This window comes from Agelaius tricolor, unplaced genomic scaffold (assembly GCF_023055355.1).
Source record: "Agelaius tricolor isolate 1412-34295 unplaced genomic scaffold, bAgeTri1.0.p SCAF_7, whole genome shotgun sequence".
Taxonomy (NCBI): Eukaryota; Metazoa; Chordata; class Aves; order Passeriformes; family Icteridae; genus Agelaius; species Agelaius tricolor.
Genome location: NW_027269267.1, coordinates 5,339,505 through 5,362,614, shown reverse-complemented (window position 1 = coordinate 5,362,614; position 23,110 = coordinate 5,339,505). Strand labels below are relative to the sequence as shown.

Below are 23,110 nucleotides of genomic sequence, written 5' to 3'. Positions count from 1 at the left end.
GCGGCGCGGGCGCATGGCGGGCGGCGATGGCGGCGGGCGCAGCCCCGGGGCCCGGCCGGCGCTGGCGCTGCGCGGGGCCCTGGCGGTGGCGAGCGGCGGGGGGCGGCTGCTGGCGGCGCGGCCCGGCCACGGCGGGTCAGTGCGGGGCGTGCGGGGCCGGGACACTGCGGGAAGGGGGCGGCCGGGCGAGTCCGAGCGGCCGAGGCCGCCCGGTGCCCCCTGAGGGGGCTCGCAGGGGCCCGTGTGGGCTGAGGGGAGGTGCTGGGGCAGTGCCGGAGCTGCTGGCCCTGCTGCGGGTCGTGCCTTTCCCGGCTCCTCGGCAGCGTTTTCTAGTACAGAAACAGCACTTTGAAACTTTTCAGCCTTGGCGGTTTTCTGTCATGGTTTGCTTCCCCAGGTAAACTGTAGCATAGAGAATATATAGATAAACACACACCGTATATATACATATATATGTGTATATATATATATACATACATGTGTATACACACATATATATATACATGTATGTTATAGCTGTATAACATAGTGTATATGTGTACATAACTTATAGAAAGCATATCTTATTATACATAAAACCACATTATTATACATAAACTGACATTGTTATACATAAAACATGCATTATACCTAAAACTATAAGCTATATATAGTTTATATATATATAAACTATAAAACCATAAACTATGCCTAGAATGTATACAATATTGTTTTATATATAGATATACACACACCCTATATATATGTACACATACATATATTTATACATATATATTATATATATAAAAAAGTGTATATGTGTACCTAACTTATAGAACGTATGTATTATTATACATAAAACTACATTATTATCCATAAAACCACATTTTTGTGCATAAAATCACATTATGCATAAAACATGCATTATACCTAAAACTATAAATGCCTAGAATGTATACAATATTATTTTATATATATATATGTACACACACATATATATGCGTATATATTGTATATATATAACATAGTGTGTATGTGTGCATAACTTATAGAAAGCATATATTATTATACATAAAACTACATTATTATACATAAAACCACATTATTATGTATAAAACTGTATTATTATGCATAAAACATGCATTATATCTAAAACTATAAATGCCTGGAATGTATACAATATTATTTTATATATATATATGTACACACACACACACATATATATACATATATATTGTATATATAACATAGTGTGTATGTGTGCATAACTTATAGAAAGCATATATTATTATACATAAAACTACGTTATTATACATAAAACCACATTATTATGTATAAAACTGTATTATTATGCATAAAACATGCATTATATCTAAAACTATAAATGCCTAGAATGTATATAATATTATTTTATATATATATGTACACACCATATATGTTTATATATATACACATATATACATATATATTATATATATAACATAGTGTATATGTGTACATAACTTGCAGAAAGCATATCTTATTATACATAAAACCACATTATTATACATAAAACATGCATTATAGCTAAAACTATAAATACCTAGAATGTATACAATATTTTGTATATATACACACATATATACATGTATAGTAAGGGTGTATTTTATGTCCATAAGGAAGGTGCATGTAAATATCTCCAAGGTGGGTGACAAAAGGATGGTGCCAGACTCTTTCCAGCTCCTGCTGCCCAGTGACAGGGTGAGGAGCAATGGCCATAAAATAAAACACAAGAAGTTCCACCTCAACAGAAGGAAGAAGTTCTTTACATGGAGGTGGCAGAGCTCTGGAACAGCTGCCCAGGGAGGGTGTGGAGTCTCTGGTGCCATTCCAGAGCCATCTGGACACATCCCTGTGTCACTGTTCCAGGTGACCTTGCCTGGGCAGGGGGTTGGGCTGGGTGATCTCCAGAGGTCACTGAGTGATCTCCAGAGGTGCTTTCCAACCCAGATGATTCCGAGGTTCTGTGAGGTGTCAGAAGATGGGCCAGGCTCTGCTCTGTGGTGCCCAGCAGTGGGACAAGAGGTAAGGGGCAGAAACTGATGCCCAGGAAGTTCCACCTGAGCATGAGGAAGAACTTTTCTATTGTGCAGTGACCAAACACTGGACAGATTGTCCAGAGAGGGTGTGGAGTCTTCCTTTCTAGAGATATTCCAGATTCATCTGGACACAATCCTGTGCTGTGTGCTCTGGGATGGCCCTGCTAGAGCAGGGGGGTTGGACCTGGTGGCCCACTGTGGTCCCTTCCAGCCTGACCCATCTGTGATTCTGTGACTGGGTAAATGCTACTGGCAGATGTGCTGAGTCTGACAGAAATAACATTTATGCAAAATACAGGGTTACTTCACCAGCAGGGGAGGATTTCCTGTTTGACACGTGCACACAGTCCAAAATTTTAAACTTCTGCCACAGCTGTAGCACTCTGGGAGCCCACTTGGGCAGAGGTGGTTCTAAGATGGGGGGCAGTTGTGCCCAATAACTAAAATGAGAGAGTTTTACAAAAGAGTTGCCACTCTCCATAGTTAAGCATGGTTGTTCCAGTTCCAGTAATTTTAGCTTTGTTTTTCCTTGCAGTGATGAGAGTCTCTTCGTGTACGATTGCAGCAGTGCAGAGAAGCAGCCCTTAGGAGAGAAAGGGTGAGAAAATCTGCTCTTTTCTGGAGGGTGCATCCCTGAGCTTGTGTGGCTGTGAAGGCACTAGAAGGAAGCCACAGGATAACTCCTTGAGCAGGTGAAGGGTTGGTTTTGCTAACCCTGATGGATATGTATGGATCTGTTTTTTGTTTCTGTTTCATCCAGAGTTTCATTCCACAGTGCACCTTTTTTCTATTTTTTTCTAAAAAAAACCAGCAGTGGCAAAATCAAATTCAATAATTCTGTCTCTTGTCAGTCAAGACATTTGTGGAAAAGTCGTGCTTTTTTGTTAGACATCTAAAACCAAAAAAACCCACAAAGCACTTACGTAAGTTCTCTTCCAGATCTGTTCTGTAAGTCATGAGAATTCAAAACACACAAAAAAGTATTTTTCTTAGTTTAAATTCAAGCACTGGACATTGTTTTACTTGTAGGCAAACAAGAAACATTTTACTGTTTTCCTCATAATTTATATCAAGATGTGCCAGCATCTTGTTTTTAGAAAAGTTTTAGAAAACTTTTAGAAAATTTTTGTTTTCTAAACAGGCTTTGATCCAGGCTTAGACCTGTCAGTTTCCTTTGTCTTGGTTTATTTCTTTGCATTAATGTCCATGTTGGCTCAACATTTCAAGAAGAAATAAAAGCATTTAATATAAAGTTTTACTTAGTTCCTCACACTCCTGGTGGTTTGGGAACAACCCCCTGAGGTAATTTTGTAGCTATCAGGTTGTGAACTGTTGGTCCCTTTCTCTCTATTAGGCAGGATGGAAAAGGGACAGATAAAGGAAGTGATGACATCCTGGCTTTTGCCTTCTCCCCATCAGGAGGTTATTTTGCCCTGACAGATGACAACAAACGCCTGGTTCTGTTCCAGACAAAGCCTTCCTGGGAATGTCTTAGTGTCAGGTAAGGACCTGGAGTTCTGGCTGATGGATTTAGAGTTCTAAAATTGGATTATTTAGGATGTTGATATTTGTTATTACTCAGCTTCCTTTATTTATTTTTTTTTAATTCCTTCACACAGATAAATTTAATGGTTTTGGGTATTCAGAGTATTTGTCAAAAATTGATGTGTGGTCTTCCCCTCACCAAGAATGGGAGTGCAGATGTTTAATATCACTGTCCAAGGAAGGATAATATCTTTCCTTATCCTAAACACAGTGTTTTTTATCTTTAAGAACTAAAACTCTGCCCACTCCTGGTACACTGGGGTTGGGGCTGTAAGACTGATGCCAAGCAGTTCAGTGAGTGCATTCTCTGTTCCTTCTGATTTTGAGGAGTTTTGGGGAGTTTGTGAACTTTCTAAAAACTTGTGATCTTTTCAAAAAACACATCTTTAGAGATGCTGCAGCTGCTTTTCTTCAGTACATTCCTCTTGAGGAAACAGCCTGTAGCTGTCCACCAGAGGTCCTCCAGTTCCAAGTTTTCTGCTGCTGCTTGTGACAATTCTCTGTAGAAAAACCAGGATTGTGAAGGGCTTCCTGAGAAAGTACCTGAGCATGTGGCATCTCTGCTTCTGTTGGTCTCTGACAAATGTGAGACCCTGGTTGCAAAACAATTCAAGTCCCTGTAGCTTGGCTCTGTGTGTAGGATACAGGATGGACCCTTGGGGTTAAAGTGTTGTAGTGAGGAAGTGGCCATGGCATGAAGCTGTGCCAGGGGACATTTAGGTTGGGTATTAGGAAAAGGTTTTTCACCCAGAGTGGTTGAGCACAAGAACAGTTTCCCAGGGAAGTGGTCACAGCACCAAGGCTCACACAGCTCAGGAAGGGTTTGGACAATGCTCTCAGGCACATGGTGGGATTGTTGGGGTGTCCTCTGCAGGGCCAGGAGTTGGACTCAGTAATCCTTGTGGGTCCCTTCCAGCTCAGGATGTTCTATGATAAAATCAGAAATTCTGTTCATTCTGTGTCCTGCCTTCCCTGCTGCCCAGCCTTGTGTGTGTCTTGCCTGTAACCATGCCACTGAATAATGGTTTGGTGTTTAGTTTCTGCTGAAAGTTTAACTAGGACCACAGACTTTTTTGGAATGTCATTACCTCACATTAGGAAAAGGGGAATACAGGAAAAAGGCTTTCTGCATGGATAACAATACCAAAGTTTGAGCTATGTGACTTGTGTTGGTGTTTTGTAGCAAGCTGTGTAAAGTCTCACACAGTGCTGGCCTGTGGAGTCAGCTTGTGTCAGACAAAGGGGAACTTTTGAATCTTTGTGCTCAAGATCACAGGTGGTACAGTGAACTTGGAGCAGGACTTTCTGGTTGGCAGAGTAACCTTTTTTGGAGCTGTGTTGCCTGTGATCCTGTTGTGATGTTCCTTTAAACAGCCACTAAAAAGTCTGGGAATTCCTCTCTTCTTACCTGAAGCATAGTGTATTGTCCTCTTGCCCCTCCACATGGCCACTGAATTTCAGAGTAGGTGAATATCAATATCCATTCCTATGATCCTTGGTGCCCACAGTCCTGTGCTAGCACTCAGGATGTGTTTTCTGGCATCTGTGGTTCTTATCTTGATCTGAGTAGTTGTAAGAAAGCTGATATCTACTACACTGGCAGCTGGAACTATGGGATGGTGGCAGATGATGAGGGAAACTCAGAGTTCAAGTTCAGAGCTTTGTCTGGACAAGGAGCCTGTGGCTCTGTGACTTGGGATATGAGGAGAAAAGAGTTCCAAGGCTCTCCATCAAGGGCTTCCCTTTGCAGTACAGAGTGGTAACTGGAGTAGCTCCTACACAGTTTCTAAAAGTGTTGCTGCAAAGGACTCCTAATAGGACAAATCCTGCCTTGTCTTTTCTAGGTGTTTAGCTCATGTTTTTATGATGTAGAGTGCAAGGAAGTCTACCAGCCTTCATTAGAATCCTGGCATGCTGCCTGGGTGAGGTGCTCAGTTGAGAAAATACCAAAGCAAAATGCAGTCATGCAGCTTTTAATGGTCTCCTGTTCCTCTCCCCAGCCCAGGTGTTTGCTATTACATCAGTCACTCATTTACTGGGCTCCAAAGTGCCATTTCAGCCCCTTAGTGTTACTCTCATTGCTGCCATTTCAGTAATGTTGCATCTGAGAACTTTTTGCCCAGCCTCTTGGTCTGTTTAACTTCAGGCTTGCTGAAGCTGCCATCCAGAGCTGTTCAAGCTGTGCCATTTGTCTTTCAGGTTTGTGAACAGGAGATGCACATCCCTGGTTATCACAGCTGCAGAGGATAAGATTTTTGTTGCAGATAAGTCTGGTGATGTCTATTCTTACTCAATAACAGAACCTAAAGCTGATGGAAAACTTGAGCTGGGTCATGTCTCTCTGCTAATGGATGTGGTAAGTGTGTGTATTTACAAACCTGCATTCCTGCTTGAGCTTGAGTCTCTCATTGTTGCTCTTGTCCCAGATTTCTGGTTTGCTTTTTATATTTTTTTTAATTATATAAATGAAATGTGGTCCAGATTTCTTCCTACTGAGTTTGTGTTGGCAGAGTTTGGTAAGGAAAAAAGCTTATGGGTGTTGAAAAAGTCTTCATGTTACAGTCACAGAAGTCTTGGTGACAGAGTGTCTGTGGGAGTTCATCCACTCTGCCATGTCAGCTCAGCTCTTTGATGTGATGAGTTTCATTTTAAGATGCAAGGGGTCTTGCAGCTCTACTGTTGGGGCTCAGTGGCTTTCACTGGACCTCAAGTCAGTGTTGCTTGTCTTAGTGAGTGAGAACATTACTGTCACAAAGATTTAGGCTTCCATTGTTGGTGGAAGAAAGTGGCTTTGTGTCTATACCTGCCTTTTGGGGTGAGGAGATTTTTTTTTCTTAGTTAAGGAGAATCTCAATCCTTGAACTGCTGGGCACTAAAGCTCTCCCTCTCCAACAGGCCCTGAGTGCTGATGACCAATATATCCTGACTGCAGACAGAGATGAGAAGATCAGAGTCAGCTTGACCAAGGCTCCCTACAGCATTGTGTCCTACTGCATGGGACACAGAGAGTGAGTGCCTTGTGTGCCTGTGTGCAGCCATTCCCTGCACAGCCACCTCCACCCACTCCCAGTGGGTGAAATCTCCTCAAATCATGTTAAACAACACCTTGCTCTGTGGTGGAGTCTTGGAATGGCCTGGGTGGAAAGAGGCCTTTAAAAGTCACCCAGTCCAACCCCCTGCCATGAATACATTAAACAACAGCTTGCTCTGTGGTGGAGTCATGGAATGGCCTGGTGGAAAGAGAGCTTTAAAAGTCACCCAGTCCAACCCCCTGCCATGAATACATTAAACAACAGCTTGCTCTGTGGTGGAGTCATGGAATGGCCTGGGTGGGAAGAGAGCTTTAAAAGTCACCCAGTCCAACCCCCTGCCATGAGCAGGGACATGTTCAGCAAGATCAGGTTGCTCAGAGCCCTGTCCTAGCTGGCCTTGAATGTTTCCAGGGATTGGGCTCTACCACTTCTCTGCACAACCTGTGTTTCACCAGCCTCATTGTAAAAAATTTCTTCCTTATATCTACTCTGAGTCTACAGTGAGTTTAAACCTGTTATCCCTCCTCCTATTGCAACAGGTCCTTCTAAAGAAGTCTGTCCCCATCTCTTTTATAAAGCCCCCTTTATGAAGGCTGCAGGAAGGTCTGCCCAGAGCCTTCTCCAGGCTGAACAGCCCCCAGTTCTCTCAGCCTTTCCTCACAGCAGAGGTGCACCCCAGGAGCTCTCCTGAGCTTCCAGCCTCTACATCAGCAGTCTCAGAGAAATTTGGGGTGCTGCTGTGATTTGAGATGCTCACCTGATGTGAGCAGTTGTTTTGGTAGTGCTTGAAATGTAGTTTTGTTTTTTTTTCTTGTCATTTAATGTGGCATAAGACCAATTAGCAGTGAAATAGCACTGTCCTTGTCCCTGCTGCATGCATGGAATTAAACCACCTGCTCATCTGCTGGGTTGATTTCACCTCACCACCCATCCTGCTGTGTGGGATTTTTCATGTGAATCTCTAAAAACACTTCTTTCTCTGCCCTCTGCTTGTGTTTGTGGCCTCCTCTGGACCTGCTCCAACAGGTCCATGTCCTTCTTGTAGCCAGGACTCCAGACACAACCTCTGGGGCTTCAGTAGAGCAGAGGAGCAGAATCATCTCCCTCCACATGCTGGTCACAAGAAGCTCCAGAAATGGCTAGCTCTTAGTCTTAGGAAGGGAAATCCCTAGGAACTGTCTTTAGACCTTTGAACATATTCTAATTAAATTTATGGCATCTCAATGCAGAACTCAGACTGGTTAGGTTCTGTGGTAAGACAAAAAAACCTGGCTGTGTCAGCAGGGTGGATAGAGCATATCTGCCTGGACACCAGACTGCAGTGTGCTGAAGGCTGCACTATGAAATACATTCAGGAAGATGGAGAGGCTCTATAAGAGCTTGGAGTGACAGGACAAGGGGGAATGAGCTGACAGAGAGTAGTAGGTTTAAATTAGATATTAAGAAAAAATTCTTTACTGTGAGGGTGGTGAGGCACAGGTTATCCAGGGAAGTTGTGGATGTCCCAGCCCTGGAAGTGTCCAAGGTGTTCATTGGTGGTTGCAGGGTGAAAAGCAGTATAAATTAATTGAAACGTATTCCAAAATGAAATATTTAAATTAGAAATTAATAAAAAAGGGTTACATAAAGCAATAATTGTCTCATTTCACAGTCCTGGATTTTTTCTCTTAGTGGGGCTCATGGTGATTCGAGATCTGTTGTGCCTGCTTTGTCCTGGAAGTTTGTATTACAGTGATCAAATCTCTTCCTTTTATTTTTTCACTCTATGGCTTTAAAGCTGTGCCTGTTTTCAAAGGCAAGACTGTCCCATTCAGGTCCTGTTCTGCTCAGCTCACTGTGTTTGAGCTCTGAGATAATAATGATCCCCAGAAGTTCAGGTCACCACCGCTCACCAAAGACAAAACAGGATCACCAACTTCTGGAAAACAGAACTTCTGGCTGAATGTAGGCACTGGTAAACTGCCACATTAAAATTCTCTAAAGATTGCTTTAAAATCATGTCCCAACTGTGTCTGGGGAGATGTGGTGCTCTGGAGGCTGAGCCATCACTGCTCAGTTTTAAAGGATCTGTTGATTCATGTTTTTAATGTGCATCATGAACTGAGAAAGGGGAATTTGCTACCTGAGTAAATCTGTCTCCATTGGTACTTTTTGATCTAAATGACAATGTTCTCAGCTGGGAGGAAGTCAGTAGAATTCCCTGAGTGCAAATGGGGAAATGTAATTCTTTATTAAGTAGAAAGTCAGTAGCTTGTGTAGTGCATGTTTACTAAGTACTGGTGACATTTTCTTCTTCCTCCTAATTATCTTGATGTGGAAAATCTGTTTGTTTATTGTAAGGTTCTCTTTAAAACTGCTGTTTTCTCTTACTGTGTGTGTTTAAAGATCAGGGTGTCAAGCAAGAGAGTTCAACTTTTGACTGCTTTTCCTTTAGGTTTGTAAGCAAAATACTTGTAATACCCAACTGTCCTGACCTGCTGTTGTCAGCTTCTGGGGTATGTATTGCAATTTCTTCCTAAAAGTGTTGGTTTTTTATATGTTTGGGTTTTTAAATTATTCTTTATACTTGTGTTTTGGCCAAATTGATTGGGATACTTGGAATAATCTCTCATGGTTTGCAGCATGACCTCCCTCCTCCTCCTCCTGCCCCCTTTTTCTTGGTTCTGTTCAGTGTTCAGCCATTCTGTTGCTGGATCACTAAGAACCTTTTACTGTGCTTATAGTAAAAGGCATCTTTGGGATTGTGAAATTACCATTAACTCTTGCTCTGGAGCACAGACATTGCCTTCTTGGGTGAGAACTGTAGAGATGAATGTTCCCTCCCTTCCCTCCCCAGCCCTTTTCCTGAACTGATGGCATCCTGCTGCCATGCCACATCTGTACAGAGATGGAGCTGGCCTAAAAGAAGGGAAACAATATTCTTTGTTCCCCAGACTACTAAAACTGCACAGGAAACAAATAATATTTCCTGTGAAGATCACAGTAACTCCTGCCATTTGGTTTCAGCTGCTGTTCTTGCTTCCCTAAGGCTCTTGTCCCTCTTAATTATTGAAGCAGCTCTAGTGCTAGTGCTGTACATGGCTGTATTTCACTCCTAGCAAATGCTCTTGGCTTTGTTGTTCCAGAGAGGTGTTCAGTCTCTCTTCAGGAGGTTGCTAAATCACATGACAATTTGGTTGATAACAAGAGCATGGGGCAGAGAAGGGCAGCCTGGAAGAATTGCCATTAAAATGCTGAGCACATGCATGACTGTGCTGTTTGAGACAGGCTTGAAATGCCCTCCTCCAGCTCCCCAATTTCCACTTCAAAAGGAGAATTAAAATTAGCATGATTGAATAATTTAGAATGCAGGGGGAAATTATGTTAATTAAAATGCTTTATCTGCAATTTGAGGTCTTAACTAGGTGACTATTTAAGCAGCTTCTGTGGGGAGCTCTTCAGGGAAACAGGGTTTAGTTGAAGGCCAGGAATGGCCTCTCTTTGCCTGAGTGCTGATAGTGACAGACTTGTGTCCACTTCCATCTGTCCAGGACTCCACTCTGAGACTTTGGCAGTATAAAAGTGGAGAAGAAGTGCACTGCTGTCAGCTGAGTACCATCTGTGGGCCTCAGGCAACCAAACCAGACCAGGTATGTCCATGAGTGCCAGTGCTTTTGCTGTGCTGCTGATCCTTGGCACTGCCAAACGTCTTGGTTGCATTTCCCCTTCTGTCACTGGCTTTAGAACTTCAAAAAGCTGTTACAACAGTCTGGGATTTTGGGAAGACTGTCCCTGAAATCCATTCCTGTGTTTTGTGTGAATTTCTAAACTGTGCCAAGCACTGATCAAAAGAAGCTGCTCCTAATTCTTCCCAAATTTAAGTTCTGCACAGTGGACAAAGCCTTCACTTGAAATTTTTTCTCCAAAATTTTTCTCCCAGGTGTTGTAGTCTCCTAAGCAGAAAACAACCTGTGACACTGGGAAGATCTAAACATTCACCCATTTTTTTGAAATGCTTAGAATTTCAAGTGTTAAAACTGTAATTTTTCTGAGCAAAAAGAAGCTTTGTAATATTTTTAACCAGTGACCTGCAATAGTGCCCTGTGGAGTCAAAACTCTGGCCTTGTTATTTTAGGTTCTTTTGCAGCTGGACAGTGTCCAGAATTTAAATGTGTGAGTCCTACAAATACTGGAGCTCTCCCGAGCTTCCAGCCTGTACATCAGCAGTCTCACACACACAAGTTTGTGGTGCTGCTGTGATTTGAGATCCTCACCTGATGTGAGCAGTTGTTTTGGTAGTGCTTGAAATGTAGTTTTGTTTCTTTTTTTATTTTTGTCATTTAAAGTGCCATAAGACCAATTAGCAGTGAAATAGCACTGTCCTTGTCCCTGCTGCATGCATGGAATTTAACCACCTACTCATCTGCTGGGTTATTTGAGTTCTCCTCACCACCCATCCTGCTGTGTGTGATTTTTCATGTGAATCTCTAAAAACACTTCTTTCCCTGCAGACCACAGCTGCCTCCCAGTTGTCAGTGACTGGGAAGCCATGCAGGCAAATCCACTGTGGAATCCATATCCAGGCAGAAACTGAACTGAAAATTCTGCTTTCCCTCCTTTGTGTGGTGGTTTTGGTGGTGGAAATGTGTTGTGCTTCACCTCCCAGCAGCTGGGAGCCTCTTTGATCACAGCTGTCCCATTTACATACTGGAAATGTTGGGTTTGGCCAAGGCTTGGGCTCCTGGGTTCCTGTTAGCAGAGGTTCAGGGTGATGTCCATATGGACAATTTAACCTGCTCCTTGGACCCTGGAGTCTTCTTGAAAACACACCTGAGGCACACACATCTCACACACATTCACAAGGTCTCTGCCTCTTTTCAGCTTGATGCCAGGGCTTGAAATCTTTGAAAAAGCTGTTCTTGAGGTTTTTGGCAAGTGAAAAATGTACAAGAGTGGGTGACAAGCCCATCTAACTGATATCCACTGATACTTGGGTGCAGCAGGATTTGAGCATTTGTATTAGGGGGAATAATGGGTTTATTTTAAAACAGTTTGCCTTCTAGATTTGTAGGATCACTGAGGACAAGTAAGCAACTAACTGAAGTGGGGGATTCTAGGATTAATATTAAAAATGCTATTTGTTCCTTAGACTGGCTTAGCAATATTAAGATGGCTTGTGAGTAAATTAGCAGTGCTTGATCTGACACTGAACCCTAATTCCACTGATTCCAAACAAGTTAATCAAAAAATAATATTGAACTGTATAATAAACCTTGAATGTAGCATTGGATAAACAAATGTCAAAAAACTTGTTGCTGCAGGTAGGAGCTGATTTAAGAGAACCTCTCCAACTCTCTTAGAATATTTTTAAATGTAGTTTAGTAATATTTGCCTTGTCTCCCCTCCATAAAATCCCTTCCATAAGATATTCCTCATGCTGATGTAACCTCAGGAGAAATTGGAGGTGCCCTTTGCTTGAGGAGTCTCCATTTAGCTTCTTTACCCCAATGTGAGTAAGCAGAGACAGAAAGGGAAAGCCCATAAACTGTGGGTTAATAAATAGAACACAGTAATGAAGTAATAAACCTTATTCCTGCAGTGCTTTGCAGTTTTTCCATCCACTGCCACGTGTGGTGGTGCTGTTGGAAGCCACCTGGTGGCCTGTGACTTGACTCTGTGAAATCCTGGACACTGCTCACTCTCACAGGTGTTCTGCAGTGAAAAAAACTTGTGTTCTGCTGGCATCAGAGTGCTAGAAATGCCAGAGGTGGCATCTGGTGACAGTGTTCAGTCATGCTGTGCATCCAGGTATGTCACAGGTCATCTCCAGAGCCTGGAGTGACATTCATGGTGTGAATTTAAGGACACCATCTCTTGAGCCAGCACTTTGCAGCTTGTAACAAGCAGTGTGTGCAAAGGACTCTGCAGCCAGGGATCAGATGGGGATAGAAATGCTTTTTCTCTTTTTCTTTTCTTTTTTTCCTTCCTTTTTTGTATTGTCACATTTCATTTTTACCATTGATAGCCAGTGTGAATGCACTGGAGCTTTAAACACAGCTTGAAGCTCAATGGGGATGGAATCATCAGTAATGGTGGGTCATGTGAGCAATAAAAATGTGGGCTTATTTTGCTTGGCAGATGATGAATATGTGTCTGTTTGGGGAATGTAGGAGTGTTTTGAGCAGTGTAGCATTGGTTTCAGCTGATGGCTTACAGATCCTCAGTTCATTTTCCCACTAGAATGGGAGTAATTCTCTTAATTCCATAGTGCTATATAAATATTTTCCTGCTTCAGAGCTTTCACCTCATCTGATCCTCTTGACAGCAGAAGCTTGTTTAAAGTCCAGAACATAAATTGCACAATTCTACCCCAATGCACCAGTACATTAATTTTTTATAGGGTCACCTCTTCTCACAGATGACATCAAAAGTTAATTTTAAGGTGTTGTCAGGCTGATAACAGTGCCATATAAATACTGTCTTGAGTTCAGAGAGTATCAAGTGAACATCTGTTTGTCACAGAATGTTCTTGTAGCCCTTCCTTAACTGATTTCATAGCCCTGTCCTTGACCATGATACTGCTGTGGGTCTTGCATTCATTTTGCTGATTTTTTAACTTACCCACACATGGAAAGAACTTGGAAAGAAGATGCATTTTCTTGTCTCTCTCCAGCTGTGAACAAAACCTGGTTTAAATCAAAACAGCCTCCTCCTCCTTCCTCCAGTGGGGTTGGGAGAGAGCTGCTGCCTAATTCAAGTTCACAGAGCCCTTTGTCTCTCTAACAAAGCTCTTGGCTGTGTAGGTGGGCACTTCCCTGCATGTTTGTCAGGCAACAGGCAGAGAGGCAGAGCTTTGTTATTAGAAATAAATAGCACAGGTTTCAGCTTTTATATACATATATATATATATATATATATAAAATCTATTTTGGCTTGTTCCTTTAAGTGTCTGAAGAACCCACTCATGGCTTACAGTAAATAGGAGCTGTCAGTTCTACTCCAGAGCTGTGCTGTAAGTGGCTCCATCCTGCAGAAACAGCATTTAGCCACATTAGCTACACAGAACCTTTCTGCTTCAGCCCACTCATCCTACCTGCTACTTGTTTTATGTCTGTGTGAAACAGGGGTCCTGGGTCCCAGTGTTAAATATGGACTAATAACTTCATATCTCTGCAGAGTAGCAGCAGATCAGTCCCATCTGTTCCCAGGAGCTCTGAACTCTATCAGTCCTTTTGATAATATTTTTATTAAGTGCTCCTCTTCTGTCCAGACAGGTGGTTGAGATGAGTGAAAAGTGTGTGCATGCTGTTCTTGCTTCCCCCTATGAAATCCTATCACACAAGTTTTCTCATGTGCTGGAGAAAAAAAAAATGTTTTCAGCTCTCTTATACCATGAATTAATTTTCTTTCCCACAGTTGGTTTATCTCTTAGTGGTTGCATCATGTGCTGTTGACAAAATGGTTAGCTTCTGGTGTTAAACTTGCTGACTTGAATTTTTGGAAGCTGTACAGCTTGTTTTGCTTTCCTACATGGATTGCAAAACTGTGAAACAAGCACCCTGACAATATCTATACATCAGCTGGTAGCTGCAAGGGTAAAATCCTGTGGTAACTCCCAAATTTACCCTAACTTAGTGAACCAGAGGTTCTGTCCAGTCACCAGTGTCATGTTAGGGAAGAAGGTGGAGGTTAAAAAAATGAATATTTGAGGATACATCAGAATTCTGCCAGCAGAGTGTCCAAAAGATGTATTTTCCCTGCCCTAGAGGAAATAAATCTCTGCTTCTCTACTTGGAAGGTTTTAGTCATCAGCAGTGTTGGTGTTGTCACTGCTTATAAAATACACTTGAGAACCAGCCTTTTGCTGTTGCAGTTTTACTGTTCACATTATATAATAGATACTTTTGAAAAAGCACCCCAGGACATCATTTTGCAGTTTTTCTACTCCTCCCAAGTAGAAAAACTGCAAGTACTTCTTCCCACTCCAGGAACCTCAAATCAGTTGTTTTATATTCCAAGTAGAGTGGTTTGTGCTGCAAAGGTGCTGCTTCTCTCAGATAAAACAGGAGTGTGATGTGGGTTTTTTTGTTTTTGTGTTGGTTTTGTTGCTGTTTGTTGTTTGTGGGTTTTTGTTTTTTTTTTTTTTTATGAGGAAAATGGCCTCAGGCAGGCCTTCCTTGTTGTTCAGAACACATTTTCCTTGGGGCAGGATGGCTTCACCCAGACTCAGGTTGGAACAGAGGCAGCACAGCAGGGATATTGGGGATATTAGCTATGCATCACTATCTTCGTTTTTTAACAAACAGAGCAGCAGCTAATAGCTTGTGTTTGTAATGTCTGAGCTGCTGGAGTGATACTCTGCCTGAGCAGGCTTAATGGCAATGTTTTTGTCATTAGCATTGCAGGAGAGAATGTTTGGAGGTGGTGTATTTTCCTTCATCTTTTGGTTTGTCTGCTAAGAGTAGTTCACTCACACCTTTACATTTGATCTCGGGACAGTGTGGAAGGGAGAAGTGTGGAAAACTTTATAAAACAGCAAACACTGGTACAAAAATAACCTTGACTGCAGTTAGAAGGTAATTAAGTTGCTTAACTTGCTGTAAATTAAGACATCTGCTAAATTTTAAAGGCTCACAGTGAAATGAAATGTGAATTTTTTGCCCGTAAATGGCCTTAACTTACAAGGATGTTTTTTTTTCTATTCCTAATAGAAATACACCGTGTCAAGAATAACCTACTGCTGTCAAGGTGGTTATGTTGCCATTCTGTGTGACAGGTAAGAGCACATGGAGTAATGCCTAAAATCATCACAGCTACTGCAAAGGCATGAGCAGCTTGCCCTGAGCCTGGAGTTCTTGGTACTGTGGATCTCCAGATGTCCAGGAATGCCTGTGGCCCTCCAGGGAGCCTTTGTGTCCTGGACTTGCTCTGAGTGCAGTGGGGAGTGCAAGGGTTACCTGGCTCAGTTAATTTGTGTGATTCAAACATGATTCAAACAAACGATTCAGGGTTTGTGATGCCTTTCCATCACTGGAGGAAACACAAGCATGGGATGTACAAGAGCTGGGGATGTTTTATTTTGGCTGGTGCTCAGCTGTATATTTACCTTCAAGTGCAGCCCTGTAGGCCAGTGAGTCACAGTGCAACACTCCTCATAAAAGTCCTTAGTAATCCTTCTGAAATTCCCTTTACTACCCTTTCTTTTAAAGAGGAGGCAGCACTGGCTGCTTTTTCTTTCACATAACACTTGAAAAGCTGTTTGACACTTTGGGTATTTACAGCTCCTGACTCAGATCATGTAAGCAAACAGCATTTGAAGTGCTCATTCTAGCCACTTGGCTTTGGCTCTGTTTGGAATTGGAGTGGGTGTCTGTAGTTTGCTGTACAAGTGATGGCTGTAGGTGGATTTGGTAATAATGGTAATTAAGTTTTTCCTTTCAAAAGTATTCCCACAGTCTACATCTTTCAGCTCGATGCCAGTGCCCAGCAGCTGCTTTACAAACAGCAGATCTCCCTGAAACACAAAGGCTGGGACCTTGCATTTGAGGAAATGGGAGACCTGTGGATTTTGCAGGAAGACAAGGAAGCTCCTCTTCTTATGTACAGAGCATGTGATGGACAGTGGAAGGTACTTTCTTAATGCTGAAAACCCTGGGTGTTTGGTGATGTCTTGAGGCCACAGCAGAAGTGGAGTTTGCTAATCCATGAAAGCTCAAAAGGCACCTTTCTCTCTGTCTGGAGTAAAAGCCATAGGTACACATCCCATTCTTCTTCTCACCTGTGTGTGATGCAGATGTGTCAGGAGCTTGTTGTGAACCCCAGCGTGTCTGTTCTGAGCTAAAGCTGCCATCTGCCACAGCAGGATCAGTCAGCACTCACTGCTTTAAACCATTGCCTGAGCTTTCTGTGGGCTACACTTGATGATTTAAAAAAAACCCAAAACCACAAACCAACAAAATCCCTTTGGATTTGCTCAGGAATTCTTCCCACCCAGCTTTCCTTGTGCCTGCCTCTGAGGGATCCTTTCCAGGACAAGGCATCCTGGAAGCAGTAAGGGAATTACTTTTATTTTCAATGAGAACAGGGAATCAGGTTTGGGTTAGGTGCTATCAAGTTCTCTTTTGTTGCCTATTAAAAAACTGGAAACTCATTTGTTATCCTTGTAAGTCCCCAGGTAATTATGGTCTGGTTGTGAAGAGGTTTTAATGAAACTTCTGAGTGTGTTCTTTGACCCTAATGTGTTCCCTGGGATATTTCTTTTCCTCGCAGATTAGCAAGTGGGAATCAATTTCTTTGTTCAAATGGCAAAGCTTTCCTAGCAGAACTTGAGCTCTCAGGCCAGGTTTCAATAACAGTCCTAGAAAAAAGGAGCCTGGAAGAGATCATGGAGGTTTTACACCTGCTCTGTTTCACTACACACTTCTGAGAGCTGGTGCATTTTCAGCATGCTGTGGAACATGAAATTGTCTGTTAATCCCAAAATAACATGCAGCCTTCCTTCTTTTCCCAGGCTGTAACTGATGACAAGGGATTACAGAAGATGTCAAAATACATTCAAGACAACTGGACAGTGTTTGAAGGTGAGAAATTTGGCCTAAAGGTTCAGGGAATATAGTTTTTACAGCTGAAGCATAAGATTTTGAACAAGATTGGAGTTCAGGTCAGTTCAGCTGGCTCTTGAAGTCACTCAGTCTTTTCTCAGTTTCACCACTGTCTGGTGTGGAAGTCAGTGCAGATAATGAAGTGTGTTGAGGGCTCTGTTATCACAGAACCATGGAGGTATTTAAAGCTGAATTGCAGCCTTATAACTTTTCCATAGACACCTTATCACAGGGATGCATCAAACAGCCTCTGGCAGAGCTGCTGGAGTCTGCCTTACTGCTGTGGTATCAAAAACTGGTGTTTGTTGTCTTGTCTCCTGCCTGGGTGTGAGACTTTATCACAGGTACAGTGGAGACAGCATGGAACAGCTCTGCTGTAAAGATGGGCTCACCTTGGCAGGGCAGGACGTGGAGCCTGATGTGACTGGAAGGTGTGACCCTGGATGGGACAACAGATGACATTGCTTTGTGTCTGGCTGGTTCATTTTGTTCTTGCTTCCTGCCCCACTCCCAGTCTCTGTCAGAAAAATAATGCCTGGTTTCCTCATTCAGACTCACCCTATGTTTCCAGGATTTTTTGTATTATAAAAAACACCCAGCTGAAACTATAGCAGTGGTTGTGGCTGCAGGGTAGAGAAGGGCTGTGTCATGTTTTAAAATATCAATTATGTATTGAAACTTCATTCACAGAAATTTCTATCCTGCACTTTGCTGGGAGACTGGAATCTTCCTTAAAAAACATGGTACAGATCCCACCAGTCTTATGGTCTGTTCATGGTGGCCATATGTAAAGATGGAAGAGCTGCAGAAATGTTCAGTCTGGTGTAAAATCTCCTTAATATCTGGTACTGGATGGTTTAGCATGTAGCTCTCATTAAGTTGGTCATTAAATTATAATTAAGGTGGTGCAGTCTTTGTAAGTCAGGTGTTCCTTTGGAAGGGAGATGTTTGCATGGAGATGTTGCAGACTTGATAGTTCCAGGCAGGCAGATAATTAGGAGGATGAGGGCTGGGTGGAAATGAGCACAGAGGAGTAGAGAGAGAGGCAGGGGGAGAGGTTCTGGGCACAATTAGCACGTGGAAACTCAGTCACCAGCTCATCTGCAGCTGGGAAAGGAGCACAGCTCACATGACAGGGTTCATTAGTGTTAATTAGCAAGGGGAGGCTCACTTGATGAGCACTTATTCCAATGCATAATTAGTGCTTTAAAGGGAGTTATGTCTTCTGAAACAAGTGATCATTACATTGTGTTCAGTCCCAATCCTTGCATATTGTCCTTTTCTAAGCTTTTCTCACCTGTCTGAGGATGTACAAGAGCTGGGGGATGTACAAGAGCTGGGGGATGTTTTATTCTGTAGGATTTAGGATGTAATGGTCAATCTGGAAGTATCACAGCATCCCAGGATGGTTTGGCTTGAAAGGAACCTTAAAGACAACCCAATTCAACTCCCTGCTGTGGACAGGGACACCTTCCACTAGTCCAGGCTGGTCAGAGCCTCATCCAGCCTGGCCTTCAGCACTTACAGGGATGGGACATCCACAGCCCCTCTGGGCAGTCTGTTCAAAGTGCCTCACCACCCTCACAGGGAGAATTTCTTCCTAATGTTGACTCTAAAGCCACTCTCAGTTTGAAGCCATTCCCCCTTGCACACATTAACCAGTTTGGCATTGTGCTGTAACTGATCCCAGGAGAGGATTTAGTGCAGACTGCTCACGTGGAGAGCAGCATGGCTGTTCAAACTGGCAGCATGCAATTCCTCCCAGGGCCAAAGGCCACTAAAGCCTCTATGAGTGCAACACCCCTGACAGTGAAAGCTTGAGCATTGCTGGGTACCACAGAAGGAAACTTGATTTGTTTGTGTGCCAAGAAGCAGGGGGATGCTGCATGTGGGTTTCTGTGGAGCAGCACACTTAGCTTCAGGACCAGACCTTAGCAGGTACTGGATTTCTCTTTATTTGTCCTTTAAAGATTGTGAATTTTGGTAAGTGGGAAAAGATGAGAACTGGAGATAACTGGCTTTGTCAAGTGCCATTCCAACAATTTTTTAGAAATCTGGACCGAGCCAGCTGGTCTTATTCTGTGTTCTCTACAGAAACAATCTGATGAGGGATTTTTGGATAGCAGTTAGTTCCCTGCTAAACTCATCTAAACCTGCAGTCTTGGGGATGCTGTGAGGAATATTACCCTGAATTCACAGAAGGTGTAACATTGGAACAAAGGCTTGGGAACCTATGTGCTATAGAACATGACTATTTGAAGTCTGCTCCTTTGTCCTTCTGTGAAGTTAATACTCTAGAAAAGCTAGATAAGCACAGTTAGGTGGCAACTCCCTTTGTAGTATTTGTGTCTCAGGGAGCAACATCAGCAGCTGAAAAACAGAAGCCCTGAAGTTTGCAGGTGTCCAGTGTGTGTGAGGAGAGCTGTGGCCTCTCTTTGCTTCACTGTGAGCTGCTTGACTCTGTATGAATTTTTTAGCCTAATGTGGAGGCTGTGCCTGGCTGGTGAATGCTGAACAGGTGCTTGCCAACACAAATCAGGCTTACACAGTGTAAATGTTGATATTTAATCACAGAGTGGTTTGGGTTGGAAGGGACATGAAAGATGATCTCATTCCATCCCCCTGCCATGGGCAGAGACACTTTCCACTATGCCAGGTTGCTCCAAGCCCTGTCCAGCCTGGCCTTGGACACTTCCAGGGATCCAGGGACAGCCACAGCCTCTCTGGGCACCCTCTGCCACGGCCTCACCACCCTCACAGTCAAGAATTTCTTCCCAATATTTAATCTCAATCTGCCCACCTTCAGTTTAAGGCCATTCCTCCTTGTCCTGTCACTACATGCCTTTGTGAAAATCCTTCTCCAGCTCTCCTGAAGCCCCTGGGGGTATTGGAAGGTATTGATATAGTGGATAGGACCACAGTAAATGAACTGGAATGCCACTATCTAAAATTACAGTCCAGGAAGTCATCAATGAGACCTCTGAGGGAATTAACAGCTGTGTTAATTAAACACCTTGCTTTGCCCAACTCCAGGTTTTGTTGGTGCAGGGAGCTGCTACAGCCACCTGTACAAGGCCTCCTTTGATAACATGGATGAGTACCTGCAGAGGAAGGAGAAAAAGTTACAGCAGCAGAAGAAGAAAAAGCAGGATCTGCAGGATAGTTCCAGTGGACAGGCAAAAAAAAAGATGAAGACTGAAGAGCCATCACTATGACTGCTGTGAGCTTTGTGACCTTTGCCTTGAGGAAAGGAAGTGATCCAACTGTGGACTGTTTTTATATGAAAAATGAATTATGCAAAAGGACTGGTTTAAAATTTTATTCAGGTTTTCAGGCAGGCTGAAATGGCAATATCCTGTTTGCAGCAAGTAATGCATTTACAACATGCCTAAACTTTCTAGCAGAATACAGTGTTAGTGGCTCAGTCCTGTGAATCTCTGATGCATGTTATATGAATCTTGGAGATGGTCTTTTCCTTGAAACAGGATGTTCTTTTTGCCTACTGTGTTCAGGCTGTTTTTTCAGGTGGAAACATGCTGATTAAAGTGGATGCAACTTTATTACTTTTGGTTTGAGTTGTTTTGGGGGTTTTTTTTAAACTTTTTTTAAAAGTCTGTTAATGTAACTAACTTAGTGTGCCTGGGTACAGGAAAGGGAGTGTAGAAAAAAATTCTTGCTGGGTATGAGAGGTTTTAGCAGAGATTTTGCCTTCTCTGTTTTTATCCTTTAACTTTGGTTCATATGGTTGGGATTTTGCCTAGCTTCTAATCCATTACTTCCTACTTGTAGAATATCTCTGTAGGAAGAAGTGCAAAAGTTAATTTTGTATGCTGCAAAGTAAAAGGTGTCAGTCAACATTGTGTTATTGGAAGCTCCTTCCATTGCAATATGATCATACTGGTGTCTGTGAAAATCATTCCAGAGGCCTGGGAGCAAAATTTGGAGTGTATCCTGCTTTTTTCATTGAGAACTTTTCCATTTTAATTATCCAAGAGATACATCTTCTTGAGAAGTTATCAGTGAGAGCCTTACGGGACCACTTGTTGCTTCATCAGGGGGGCAGAAGATGTGTTCATCTGCCAGATGGTGTCATGTTCATGTGGAATATCATGTCCTTCACAAAACCAGCTGTGGAAATCTGTACAGTCCATTAAAAGTACTCAGAATTAACCTGTGCACTGTGAGTGGTTCTCTCTGGAGTGTCTGGACATGTAGAATTTCTGCCTTCAAATGCAGATGTGGGGCCCAGCTGCTTGGTTTGCTGACAGCTTCTCCCTTTCTCCATGGAAGATGCTGAATGTCTATAATAGAGCAACAGGTAGGCAAATTTCTTGGTAGTTCACCTAGATGCCATGCTGGGATGAAAACCCTGTGATTTCAATCTTCTGAGGGAAGGTGTGAGGTGAAAACCTTCTGGGCTGTACAGCCAGTGCAGTGGTGCAGGATGAGGATGAGGATTTTTGGTGATGAGGATTTTTTCTTTGGTCTCAGGAAGGGGTGAGAAGTTGCCATCTGAAGTGCTTTGATACTGGGTAGGAGTGGTGGCTTGGCTTTTAAAACTTGGTGGTTCTTGTGTTTATTTAATTGAAGAGAGGCTCTAGGGAAAGCAGTTGGGGAAGCAGAGTTTGCTGGTGTGCAGATTCTGTAAAATACCACCAGAAACGGGGTTGTATTCACACTGCCTGTGAACCAGACAGGACAGGAGGAAAAGGTTCTGACTAGATCTTTTGCTAGCTGTGAAAAAGAAATGATCCCACGATGAAGCTTGCAGACACCGTGCAAACTCCAACATTTCTTCACAAATTTGAATCTGCAGCAGGAGCGTGTATTGGTTCACTTCCAATCCATTTTCTCACTGGAGGAAAATCGGAGGAGGACACAGGTAACTGCCTTCAGTGGTTGGTTTCAGATCCTGTATGTCAGTATTAAACTTCTGAAGGATCAGATAGCAGTTCCTATTCCTGTGAGGGATATTTTTCCCCAGCACAGGATAGACCTTGACAGTGATCTCCACTGGCTGCAGGCACTCCTGTGATCCTCACCCTGCTGCTCTCCTGGAAGAAACCCAAATTTTCTTCCAACACTTGAACTCATGACAGATTGTGGTGTGTGGGAGTGACATGAGATGTGATATCTGGCAGATGGCTCAAGCCTTTTTGTTCTTCTTCCTACAAGTTCTCCTTTCCTATTCCATTTCATGTTTCCTTTTCTGCACACGGCAGCTCCTGAGCTTCAGTTGTGAGACCACATGTGCCTGGACATTGCTTTGAAGGGCTCTGTGCAAAGTGATCAGAGAAAGAAAAGTCTAAATCCTTCTTTTAGATGCTTTCCAATCTGCCTTGTCTAACTGGAAAACACAAATCATTAAAAGGGAGTGGATATCACTGCTGCAGAGAGGAAGACAACAGTCCTTTCCCTGGAATTTGAACTATTTATTTCTAGTGGTTAAACCTGAAGTCACTTGCTTGTGTTTATTTTCTGAACTTGAACCAAGGCCTGTCTGTGTGCCTGGCAAAAGGGAATAGGTCAATGAGGGTGTAGTTTTATAGCAGGACTGGAAACCCTCAAACCATTCCAAGAATATTTGTAGGCCACAGAAGTTCACCCCATGCTGCACTGGAGCTTTTTGTGGTGATTGAGCAACTCCTTTGCCTCTCTCCGCAGCACTGACAATCCAAGGAGCTTTTAAAAATGCAGGTAGGGGAAAAGGTGTTTCTTTTCCTCAGTATTTCAAACCAAAACAGCTCCTTCCCACTCCTGTTGCTGGGATTTCACCAAACCCCCTTCAGCAGCACACAGTTGAGCAGAGTGACCTTTTATCTGTCAAAGCAGGAAGGAGCCCTAATCAAATGCAGTCCAGAACTATGCTTTGGAACAGTCCTTGCATTTTTAAGAA

The 23,110-nt window shown here is 42.9% G+C and overlaps 1 protein-coding gene across 1 annotated transcript; it reads left to right on the top strand.

Annotated features, from left to right (window-relative positions):
• The first annotated feature begins 2 nt into the window (after positions 1-2).
• Positions 3-21,384, top strand: WDR4 (WDR4 tRNA N7-guanosine methyltransferase non-catalytic subunit). The gene is made up of 11 exons (XM_071430215.1): positions 3-135; positions 2,593-2,655; positions 3,412-3,558; positions 5,802-5,958; positions 6,498-6,610; positions 9,069-9,129; positions 10,165-10,263; positions 15,325-15,389; positions 16,058-16,241; positions 17,124-17,193; positions 20,248-21,384. The coding sequence occupies exons 1-11, from the start codon at positions 14-16 to the stop codon at positions 20,427-20,429; spliced, it is 1,263 nt and encodes a 420-aa protein (XP_071286316.1). The 5' UTR covers positions 3-13; the 3' UTR covers positions 20,430-21,384.
• Positions 21,385-23,110: the final 1,726 nt, after the last annotated feature.

What these genes read in the sequence shown, in the direction of transcription:
- WDR4 (XM_071430215.1), top strand. Translation starts at nt 14, where the DNA reads ATGGCGGGCGGCGATGGCGGCGGGCGCAGCCCCGGGGCCCGGCCGGCG. An exon ending in CAGCCCTTAGGAGAGAAAGG is followed by an intron (nt 2,656 to 3,411) that starts GTGAGAAAATCT and finishes TCTCTCTATTAG; the next exon opens with GCAGGATGGAAAAGGGACAG. An exon ending in GTTGCCATTCTGTGTGACAG is followed by an intron (nt 15,390 to 16,057) that starts GTAAGAGCACAT and finishes TCCTTTCAAAAG; the next exon opens with TATTCCCACAGTCTACATCT.